We start from the raw sequence: 12,117 nt of genomic DNA, 5'->3' as shown, positions 1-12,117 counted from the left end.
CAGCATTTAGCTGTCACAGGTAGCATGTAGACTTGACCTCTTTTCTCTAACAGTGAAAGATTGATGAGGTGCAGAGGTGTCCTCAGATTGTTCAAAGAGGGAGAGGAATGTTGAGGGAAGGTGAGCCCTCGCCTGGTTGAAGAATTAGCAGAACAGTTCCTGTCACCAAACAGGAGGTGGCCAGATAGCACGGTGTTATTTCCGTTGGAGGGATACCTGCGGGTGCCCTTCACTGTACACGTAATATTCTGTGGTGGGGTAGGGATGTTGGCACGCGCATACACGTGCACTTAGGCACACAGGGAATGATGATAAAAATAAGGCGCTGATTCCCCTGAGGAGAACTTCTGCCTGGTTGTGATCCTCCCCCAGAATAGCTGACCCTGGAAAACACTAATTCTTGACATACTGCTGCACTGGAAATGCTATTGGATGTCCTTTTACTTCCTACCTTCCCAGTGGAGAATAATCCTTTGAACAACTGCAGAGATGGCAAATATTGCTCATTTCCAGGGCCGTTTTCATTTGGGGGTGGGGGAAGGGGACATCCTGTTAAGAGCAACCACGTCAGCTCATAAAAATAACAAAAAGCTCACGGTCTGGTGTGCCGGGTTTCCTTCACAGATCTTTTAAGATGCCTTCTGATCTAGTCTCCTGATTTCCACCCCAGCAGCCCTTAGAGGGGCAGGGAGGAGACCTGCTCTCCTTGGATGGTCTCCCAAGGGTGAAGGACTTGTGCCTTGACCACCCTCCAGTGGTGTGGTGGAGGCCAAGCTAGTCAGAGGACAGTGGTCAGCACTCCCTGACTCATTGCAGGTCACCTTTAGGCCAGGGCATCAGCTCCACTGAGACTTACAGGGTTGTGTGTGCTGGAGAAGGAAAGGGTCCCTTGGTTGCTGAGCCAGAATGGAAAGACAGGCCTCTGCTAGGTAACCAGCCACTCCCGGGTATGCACATAAGTAATGGGGTTCTGTCCAGCAAGGCCAGCTTGGCCCATTACAAAGCTTCCAGAAAGAACTGAACAGGTGTGTGTGTGTGTGTGTGTGTGTGTGTGCATGTGCATTCATGTGTTCCAGGGCGCGCATGTGTGTATGCGTATACATGTGAAAGTTAGTAACTCACCCACTCTGGAGGCCTGTTCCACACAATTACCTTAAAGAGGAGGCAGTCCTTCCTTTTCATTCCCATTTCTTAAACTTAGCTACTTGGATTCTTTTTAAGTTCTTTTACAAACAAACCTTAGCCAAAGCAGGCCCTTCCCTGATGGACTTATGAAACATGAGGCACAAGTGGTACAGAGGAAGCCATGCCATTGTGGCAAGCACTCTACCAACTGAGCTATATCCCAGTCCAGGAAATGGTATTCTTAGAGCTACCAGAAATCTCTCCTGGGATGGGGCTCAGAGCTTGGACTTCCGTCTCTGGCATTCTGAGGTCTTTTGCTGCTCTTTTCTCATAAACATGAGGTTTATTTAAGTTGAATTCAAAAAACAAAAATTTATGGCATCTATAAAATAACTTAGGCAGAGTACCCCTGCTCTGCCCCGTGCCCCATGCCCCTTTGATTCTGGAAATGGAACCCAGGGCTACACTCATGCTGGGCAACTGTGCTACCACTGAGCCACATCCCAGCCCCGGAAGAGTTTCTTTCTGCTGCCTTTTTTTATTCCATTCCTAAAGAATTTTTGAGCCTCACCATATGTTCTTACTAAAGGAGATGTGTACAGAGGTCCTACTCCTTTGGGTTAGGGAAACCTGCAGGGATTCAGGAGAGAAACAAGCCCTTATTAGTTTCCCTTGGTGATCCCCTCTGGAATCTCTGTCCAGAAATGAGGTGGCACATCCTTAGGGTATATCACCATGCAGGACATGGTCACTGAGCACTTTCTCTGAGGTCCCAAAATCTTAAAGTTATTTTTTCCATTATAAAATTACAGATGTACCCTCTGTAGATTTAAAAATCTAAGAATTAACAGTAGGAATATGAAATTTGTGTGGAACAACACCAGTGGGAGATACTATTAACATATATATATATATTTTTAAACTTTTATCCATGCAAACCTGTGTGCTTACAGAAGATATGAAGAGGAGGGGGGGAGAAAGAAAAGAGAAAGGAGAACAAATGGAAGGAAGGAGAGAAAGAAAGAAAGAAGGGAGGAAGCAGTGTGGACATGTAACTTCCTAAAGTGGCACCCTGGTCTGTGCTCTTCTAGAGCATGGTACTTACAGACTGCATCCCATAACATTGTGTGGCTTATGTTCCCTAATGAAGGAAATGGCATTCTTGTTGTTTGTTTGTTTTTGTGGTGCTGGGGATTGAACCCAGGGCCTTGTGCTTGAGAGGCAAGCACTCTACCAACTGAGCTATATCCCCAGTCCGGGAAATGGTGTTCTTAAAGCTACCAGAAATCTCTTCTGGGATGGGGCTCAGAGCTTAGACTTCCGTCTCTGGCATTCTGAGGTCTTTTACTGCTCTTTTCTCATAGGAACGCCTCACATTTCTGGAGGGAAGACTCTGGGCACTTTAGAGGCCACAGTGCCACCCAGCCAGCCCCTGCCTACAGGAGCCTCCGCCATCCACATGAGCCTGCTGGACATGAAGCGAAGTGTGGCTGAACTCAAGCTGCAGCTCCAGCAGATGAGACAGCTCCAGGTACCCCTCATGGATCCACCCTGTCTCACCTGCCCTAAGTCACCTTTTACTTCCTTCCAGATCCCCGCCCCACTGCCTCTTCTCTGTGCAATTTCTGCTACCTTTTTCCTAGGGGCTAACTGAAGACCTGAAGCATAGAATCACAATGGCATGGCTTCCCCTGCACCACTTAATCCTGGTCTAGAGTCTTCTGCTGCAACTACAATCTATAATGATTTCTTTAAGTGGCGCATGCTCTTAGACATGACAAAAAAAAAAAAAGTACTATTGATATCTGCTATTAGAGAAGACTTGAATAGACAGGAGCCCTGTGGAGCATTCTAACAACCAGTTAAGGCTGCCAGCTCAATGTAAGCTACTTCCTTCTCTCCGGGGAGCAGGCACAAGGTGCTACAGTCAGTCAAGCTTTTTCTTGTTGTTTTTTTTTTTTTTTTTTTTCTTTTTTTCTTTTTTTGCAAAGAGCTGTGATGTATTTAGAGCTATGAATTTAGAATAGAAGATGAATTCATAAGGAAAAAAGCCATCCTGGATGATTTGTTGAGAAAAACATCTGCATTTTATTTGCATAGTATGTTCCAAGTTTTCTTTATCCTTTTCCATTGTTGAAGAATATATGAACTATAGGGGAATTAAAGGGAAGAGAAAATAACTCTCATGTCACAAATCTTGGTCAACAAATCCCATAAATCTTACAATGCATAAAACTCCTATCACGGGTGGAGGGACTGAGGAGCGGGCTCACACATCTCTTTATGAGGTCACAGGTTTGTTTTGTGTATCAGCCTCACACCTCCCTGCCTTTTGTGGTAGGTGGAGCACTGAGGACGTAGTCCTGGCTTAGACTTTATCAAGATCTTCCCTGACTTTCTTCAAGATGCTCATGAGCCAAACATTGCTAAAAGGCAAACAACAGGAGCCCGAAGCCACCACTCTGACGTCCTCAGTAGCCAGTGGAAGGCAACCCCCTAAGCCCCTGAGGTGCAGTAAGGAAAGGTCTTTGAATCACAGCTCTTCTCTCCCTTCCACACGCTAATGACATAAACCCTACATTTTTTTCACCACCTAATTATGGCTAAGAAAATGATTTCCCTTTGCTCTCTGCATACAAGAGGACAAAAAGAGCAGCTGACTTGAGAGACCTGCCCTAAGGCCCTTGCTTGGGTCTCAAGAGTTAATAGAACAGATCACACTGGTCAGTGTTCAGATCCCCACACCATGGATATTTGGTGCCAATTGATTTAAATCGCTTCTGAATCATGTTGTCTGAAATTGCCCATCCTTGCATGGATTCCTAAAATTGCTTCTCAATTTTAAAGAATTTGCAATGAAATGCAGTATTCAGGTTGGCCTGGGGTTGTATGTTGGGGTGTCGAAGTCAGAAGTCTCCAGTGTCCAGGCAGTAATGTAACAGGGGAAATGAGGAGGGACAAGGGGAAACTGCCCTTAGAGAGCCGTGGCCACTCTGTCCCAGCCAACTCAGTTTGATAGTTGGTTATTTCAAGAGAGTGTAGACATACAGGTTTTACATGAAATATATGTGTCTTTAAACGTTGGAAAGTAATTAAACTCAACCGTTTAGTGCTCTGATGGCCAAAAGACACATACGCAGGCCAGAGATGGTCAGGGTTTCTGCCCATGAAGCCCCTCCTCGCACCTCTCCTGCCTTTTAGCGCCATCTGCTGGCTATTTGGAAATTATGCTCTCCTCATTGTGCCCCTCAAAAAAATGAGTGAATCTATCATGTATATAGTAATCCCTCGCTGCTCTCAAAAGTGAGCAGTTGTTGGTTTGGAGACAAAAGTAGGATTAATTTAATATCAATATCTTACTTTCCCTATACACTTCATGGGTGTTAAGGTGAATTCGATACTGCAGCTATGGTGTGCATGTCTACAGCATTGCTCTTTGGTGACTGGTGTCATTTGGTACCCCAGCTGGCTGGGAGAGGTCTCCCACAATTTGCCACCCCTTGCAACCTTGAACTTGAAGTTTGGGGATCAAGGTCTAGGTCATTTTAACACCCAAGTTCCGCTATTGCTTCGGAACTGCTCAATTTTCTCTGGCTCTCAGAAAAGAAAGAAAAATGCACAAAGGTGCTTTTGAGCCTAGAAATTTCTACAGTTCTCAAGTGCAGATATGCTGGGGAAGATAAGTACTTTGTTTCTTAACCCATTTGGTATTGTTTCTACCTGTGACTCGGTATTCTCTGCTTCCCATTTGACTTCCCTCCCCCTCAGATTTCTATCTTTTCAGTCAGGGGAGTCTGTTTAAGCCAAAAACAATTCAGAATAATTAAGCTATGGCAGCTCCCATTCTCTTTCAGCACGTGTATTATTATACACCAAAAATGAAGTGCAACCCCAAAGTGATTATAAGTCCAATAATGGAGCTATCATTAGAGATATGCGAAACTCTCTAGAAGAGTCTCAAAAGAACAAAAATTGAATTAGAAATTCAAATGTTCTTTGAACTGTGTTATAAAATAGTGAAAATGAATGAAATCTTTTGTGCTTGGCAGCCAGCTCCAGTAATTAGATAATTAAATCATTGGAAAATCCTAGACTGCAAGCATATCGTATTTGAGCATCTCACTTTCAGCACTGATGGATTCTTCTCAGGAATAGAAATGGGATGCAGACACAGAAGGGGGCATAGATTTTAGCAGGATGAAAGGAAAGTTAAGGGAGGAAAATGGAGCCTAAGCAGATCAAGAAAACCCCTAAAACTCAATTCAGATAATCCTCTGCTCCACAGTTTCACATGGATTATCTGTCTATGGATGACTCTCAATCCTGGCTACCCCTTAGAGCCACTTCAAGCCCTTAACAAAATGACCAACACTGAGGCAGCCCTACCAGAAACTGACTTTAATGGTGTGGACTAGAGGTTAAGCTGGTGATTCTAGAATGTTCCAGGGCAAGAACTACTGCTCTCAGGTTATTATGAATGCTCATTCTTATAAGGTATCTCATGAACTGTTGTGATCAGTCAACTATCACAGAGGGTAAAACAGGAACTAATGAAGTTACTTACCACTCAGTAAGAAGAGAACACATGGTAACTTGAAGCCTCATTCCCAGGAGCTAATTGGATGTGCCCTCTGCTTAGGTTTATTTGGTAGGAGCACTCTATGCATCTTTTATATTGCTATTTTCCTATTCCCAAATAACAGTCTATAATTGACTGGCAACAATGGAAAATACTTTTATTCCTAACAAATGTTTTCTTCCAAAGGTAATTATCTATGTCTGTTACCTTGATATGATTTGGGGGTGAGGGAGCTTCTAAGTGATGAACAACATCTCTTTTCCAAATGGCCCAGTATTTGGATTTTGCCAAAATGATTCCAGATCCTCAGAAGCAACTACACTTCTCACCCTCCCTGTAGGCTGAGGAGAGAAATAAGTTTCTGGAAGTGATGGTGCAGGTTCTGTGGAAACCTGATGAGACTTGACCTAAATCAAGAGACTAGAAACATCCAACTTATTTAATTCCCACCATTTTATTTTTCTTAGACCCTATCTCCTTATTTTGCTTCCTGATAAATAAACAAATTGAGTTATTCTGAATTTAGTGTTACATTTTTGAGACTACTGTGAATGTGCTATTTCTGCCCAGAGAGGGAGGATCAGCATAAAAAAGAAACAGCAGTTCATAGAACCCTTGTGTTTGAAATGATATAATTCAATAGTTATCTGAATGTATCTTTTTATAAGATACTACTTCATGTGTCAGGGTCTTATTTATTTTCTGTTGTCCAAAATAACGGTCAGGGGAATGTGTATCCCAGAGAAAAAGACACCAGAAGTGGCTTCTGTGGAGAAAACCTGTTTTCTCCTGCCAGGCAGAAATAATAAATAAAACTAGTACAGCGTTTGACAATGGGGCTGCTTGGTGGAATATCCCCAGCCTCAATCAGATCTTCAGACAATAAGAAGCTGTCTGAGATGGGGAGACAGTACCCAGATGACATGCAGCTGTGACCAGGCATCCTTTGTCTTGTTCCCTAAAGCCTGGGGGAACTTGTCCGAGTTGCTCATGAGTCATTCTGGGCTCTGGCAATCCTCATGAAACTCCCCAGCTCTTGGGGTAGTTGCTGTTGAGTATCACTTCTAGACAGCAGTCAGTCCCAGCATACTGTCCTCTCTTGTCAAAATAGATTTTACCAAAGAAATCAGGAATAAGTGCACAAAATACAGGTCTGTTTCTGTGAGGTAGGTGGAATTTGATTTAAACAGTTTCCTACTTTGTTTATGAAGTTGATATGAATAACTCATTTGGCCCAATTAAAATTTTAATGGCCAAGAACATTATGTCTGCCTAAGTATGCTTATTAACATGTCAAAGACATTTGCAATAAATTATGTTTCCTGCTATGAGGGAATAACTGCAAATCTATTTGCCTTCCCACTGTTGACAGCTACAGAACTGAAAAAGCAAATGGAACAACTACTTTCAGATACTGGACAACAGATAACTGGGGTGTGATGTTTGGGGGAATGGGAATAAAGGTGGTGAGACCTACCACTGATCAAGGTTTCTGCCTCGAGGTGCTTTTCAGATGGAATGCCTGGGAAACCCCAAGCAACCCAAGATCAGCTGCTGAGTTGAAATAAGAGCTACGTTTAGAGAGCTGAGGCAGCTAGGATTTGTGGAATGGCGTACCAAGTAGAAGAAAGCTGTGCACAGAACTACATAACTCTGTGGATCTGTTGTTTGATCATCAGCCAAGTCTGTGTAGAGTGGGAAGACGACTGAACCAGGCAAAGACCAAGTTGGGGGAGCTGTAAGCTAAAAACTTCCCAGAGCTGATACAGGCCTGGAAGATGTTCCTAATTCAACAGGCAAGAGTGAAGAAGCCTTGTAGAGCACATAAGCATTCAACAAAGAGCAGAGAAAGACTGTGCCTCAGTCTTAAGGGCCACCCTTAAGTCTTTAAAGGAAAAAGTTGATCCATAAGTAACTGAACTGTCCGCCAGAGAAAGTCCAGAATCTGTAAAGGAAAACAACAAAATCCCAAACTCCCTGTCTAGCATCTCATCAAAAATTACTAGACACGATGATTCTGAAAAATGTGATTTATAGCCTTAAGAAATATCACCCAGTAGAAACCAACCAGAAATGGCATGGATAATAAAGTCATCAGCAAGAACTTCAAAACAGATATTCTTCTTCTCAAGGATTTAAAGGAAAATGTGAACATAATAAAACAAGATATGGAAAGGTACTTTTTTAAAAATCCCAATGCAGCTTTCAGTGCTGAAAAGCATAGTATTTGAGCAGACTTAGAAGATGAGTCACTGCCCAAACAAAATATCAGTCAACTTGAAAACATAGCGATAGAGACTGCCCGAGCTGAAGCATAAGAATAAAACAAATCAAAATTTAGTGACCTGTGGAACAAAATCAAGGGGTCAGCAAAGGACAGAAAAATATTCAGAGATCATGGCTGCGATTTTGCCAAATTTGATGAAAGTTGTAAATCCACAGACCAAAAGAGCTCAATAAACACCTTGACTGGTTAGCACAAAGGAAACCATGTTATAATCAGATTGCTAAAGATCAAGGGATAACTAGGAAAATTTAAAAACAGCTGGAAGGGAAACATAAACAAGAATGAATCCCACTTCTCATCAGAAATGAAGTACAAGTCAGAAGACAAAGGAATGGCATCTTTAAAGCAGTAAAAGGAAATATCTCAGAAGATAGAAGACACTTCCCAACTCATTTCACGAAGCCAGTGTTATCCTAAGAACAAAACCAGATAGAAATATTATAGGAAAAGCACAGACCAGTATCCCTCATGAAAATAGATACAGCAAATCCTTAACAAAATAATAGCAGGGAAATCCAACCATAAGTAAAAAGGATATAAATTTTCCCAGGAATACCAGATTGTTCTAATATGGAAAATCTAATCAATATCTTTGAATTTATTAGTAGTGCAAAGGAGAAACTATCATTTCAATAAAAATTGAGAGAGCATGTGACAGGATGATAAAAACATGCAGTGATTTAGGAAGAGAAGGAATCTGTTGTTTGATCATAAGCCACATCCGTGTAGAGTGCTCTACAGAGAGCATTTTAGTCATGGTGAAACACCAGACACATCCCCGTAACATCAGCCACAAGGCCAAGAGAATCTGCTGTCACTTCTATTTCATGCTGTACTGAAAATCCTGCAAGTGTAAAAGGCTAGACAAAGAAAAGAGGCATCCAACCTGCAGGGCTGAGGTGAGATGATCCCTCAAGCCTGAGTTCAAGACTAGCCTGGCAACATAGTGAGACCCTGTCTCAAAACAAAACAAACCAACAAAAAGAAATAGAGGCATGCAGGTGGGACGGTAAGCAGTGTAACTGGTTTTACTCACTGGGGATGTGATTGTGCATGTATGAAATCAAGGAATCTACAGCATATACTACTAGAAATAGAATATGCTACTAGAAATAAGTGAATTTAGCAAGATCAACAGGATCAAGATAATATGTAAAAATACAAAAATGCTAGTATACCCATACAATGGAATACCACCCAGCGATGAAGAGAATGAATTATTAAAACATTCAACTACATGGCCAGGATCTCAAACATCGGTGTACTGTGCTGGGGATGTAGCTCAGAGGTAGAGTTCTTGTCTAGCTGGGTTCCATCCCCCGTGCCACAAAACAACAACCAAACAAACACAAAATGTACTGAATGAAAGAAGCCAGACACCAAGGAGTACAAACTGACTGTATAATTCCATTTATGTGACATTCTAGGACAGGAGGAATTCATCTTTAATGACAGAAAGCAGACTGTGGCTTCCCTGGACTGAGGGTTGGGGATTAATTGCAAAGGATAAGGAAGGAAATTTTTAGAGTGATAAAAAATGTCTGTCTTTTGGGTGGGGATTATACTGGCATATCTATTTGTCAAAACTCACAGAGCTCTGGCTTAAAATGGGTATATTTTATTGCATGTAAACCATACTCCATGGAGTTGATTTAAAAAGAAAAAAAAAGTTGGAATGTGAGCATCACCTTCTGAGCAAAAATAAACCAATGATTTGAGCTGCCAATAACTACTCACTGGAAGCATTTTCCGTAAGCACTGTTTGCACTGTGCTGAGATGAACGGGGACATTCCTGTGGCCTGGAGACCGTATCAGGGACACAAGGCAGGAAGTATGGGGGGAGCAGAGAAAAGTGGACAGAGAAAGAGGCAAATGTTTACTCCTCCAGGGGTCACGCAGCACTGCCCATGTGCCAGCCAGAGTGCTGGGAAGAGTACCCTCTTGGGTCCTCGCAACTGGATCCCCTAAACCCCCTCTTCCTGGGAAGGAGGATAATAAAGCCTAGAATGCCAGGAGAGCCCCTCGCTCCTCTTCTAGCACTTGAATGTGATGTGCAGTTGTATTCCCCCGGTGCATCCATGGTCTTTGCAGAAACATCACAGTTAGAGTCACTCACGCAACCTACCGCCTGCCAGAAACTGTGCTTGCAGCTGGGGACAAAACAGACGTGCTCCCTTATCCTGAGGGAAGAGCAACTTGGGCCAGTGGGAGAATAGGTTGAATTCACATTTCCCGCTTCTAATCCTGACCATGCCCTGGGACCGCGAGGTGAGCCTGACCAAGCCCCTTCAGCCTTCAGGGCTTTACTTTAACTATCTTTCAAATTTCAATTTCGAGAATCTTAAAATGTTCCAGCAATAATCTCTCGCTTGGTGACCCTTGTTAATACTCGCTGCTAATGAGACCACAGTGGGGTTTCTTTGGGGAGATTCGAGCAGAAGGGTTGATACAGAGGGCTGCACCCCACAGATCACAGCACAGCGACATCATCTATACATTGGAGAGCCCTTTTCTTAGCCTATGATGCTATTCTTGGTGGCAAATCAGAACCATCTGAGAAGTTTAAAAATTCCCAATGCTCAGGCTGCACCTCAGGCCAATTAATTCAGAATCTCTCAGGAGTGGGACTCTGGCTTCTGTAACTTTTAGACCTATTTAATTATCTGTTTACTTGTCCCTTACATACCCATCACTATTCACACCCCCTCCCTTTCGAAGGCAGTGACTCTGTGGAATTGGATCCAGGGAAGTGAATTTTGAGCATACCATTCTGATAGCAGGTAGTGGTGTGTATTTAATTGACCCGTGCAGTGCTGACTGGTAGCCCTGCCACAGCTACTGCCATTAGAGCAAGGTAGAACAGTAGAGCTGAGCCCAGGGCCTGTAAGCCCCTCCATATTTTAATCATTTAGACCATAATTATGGACTCTCCATTGTTCTGTTATCATCAACATTGCTGCTTAATGCAGTTCATTCATTCAACAGGCATTTATTTTTTGTTTCTCCTCTGTGCTTGGCACAGTGTCCTGGAGTCTTTGGAGAGCAGAAATTAACCAGGTGGAGGAAGAAGCATTCAAGAGGTCAAAATAGCAGGTGCAAAGTCCCTGTGACATAAAAGAGCTTGGCCAGCCAGAAAAATTGAAAGGAGGGACTGGGGCTGGAGCTCAGTGGTAGAGTGCTTGCCTAGCACGTGTGAGGCACTGGATTTGATCCTCAGCAGCACATAAAAATAAATAAAATGAAGGTATGGTGTCTATCTGCAACTAAAATTTTTTTTTAAAAAAAATGGATACTGGTGTGTCCGGAACAGAGAGGTCTGGATACATGCAGTGAGAGGAGACTGGCCATGTGGGAAGGGGCCAGGCTGCCGAGCACCTTTGGACAGGCTGGAGCTGCAGAGAGCATGGCAGGAAGTTGTTTCCAGAAATGGTGCCTTTTAGCAACATGTCGACTGTTTTTAAGACCACAATAAAAAGGCATCAGGAGGGGCTGGGAGATAGCTCAGTTGGTAGAGTGCTTGCCTTGTAAGCACAAGGCCCTGGGTTCGATCCCCAGCATCCAAAAAAAAAAAAAAAAAAAAAAACATTAGCAAAAGCAGTTGTGAGAGGCAGTTGTGAGAGCATGATTGTGAGTCATATACAGAAGGTCACCAAGAGCCGCACATTTTTATTTGGTTCCCTCCCAAACAAAACCGCAGGCCCCACCCCCTAGGTTTCTGCTCCCTGATAAAAGCAGGTGGTACGTGCTCAGAGCTGGATTCGAGCCAGGGACTATTGTAAGCACCTGATTGTCTCACTAAGTCTCCATAACCAGCCAAGAGCTCCGAACTATTACTGCACCTTCTTATGGGTGGACACAGAGATTCATAACTTGGCCACAGACACACCACTTCTCAGTGGTGAAACTAGAAACTGGACCCAGGCAGTCTTTTTCTGGAAGCTAGTTAATCATCAGGCAATGCTCAGGTTGGAAACCAAAGTGGTTTTGCTTGTGGCCTGAGTTAAAATGTGTTGTCTTTACGCAGAGAAACCATGACGAGGTCTCAAGCAAGTGGTCACACAGTCAGATTGCACTGCTGCTTAACATGCACAGATCGTGGGCAATTGGCAACGACACCTTCACTCC

At 43.2% G+C, this 12,117-nt stretch overlaps 1 protein-coding gene and 1 non-coding gene across 13 annotated transcripts in view; one reads left to right on the top strand and one right to left on the bottom strand.

Annotated features, from left to right (window-relative positions):
* Positions 1–12,117, top strand: part of Kiaa1217 (KIAA1217 ortholog) — a 293,338-nt gene that overhangs the window by 250,410 nt on the left and 30,811 nt on the right. For all 12 annotated transcript variants that reach the window (XM_047520201.1, XM_047520203.1, XM_047520202.1 and 9 more), the window contains one exon: positions 2,490–2,656. In XM_047520201.1, coding sequence (XP_047376157.1) covers positions 2,490–2,656 — 167 coding nt within the window. The remainder of the gene's footprint in view (positions 1–2,489; positions 2,657–12,117) is intronic.
* Positions 2,305–2,378, bottom strand: Trnae-cuc (transfer RNA glutamic acid (anticodon CUC)). Its single transcript has one exon. It is a non-coding gene; the product is annotated as a tRNA-Glu (tRNA).

This window comes from Sciurus carolinensis, chromosome 12 (genome assembly GCF_902686445.1).
Source record: "Sciurus carolinensis chromosome 12, mSciCar1.2, whole genome shotgun sequence".
NCBI lineage: Eukaryota > Metazoa > Chordata > Mammalia > Rodentia > Sciuridae > Sciurus > Sciurus carolinensis.
Note: the sequence above shows the minus strand (reverse complement) of the source record. Positions and strands in the feature narration are given on the sequence as shown.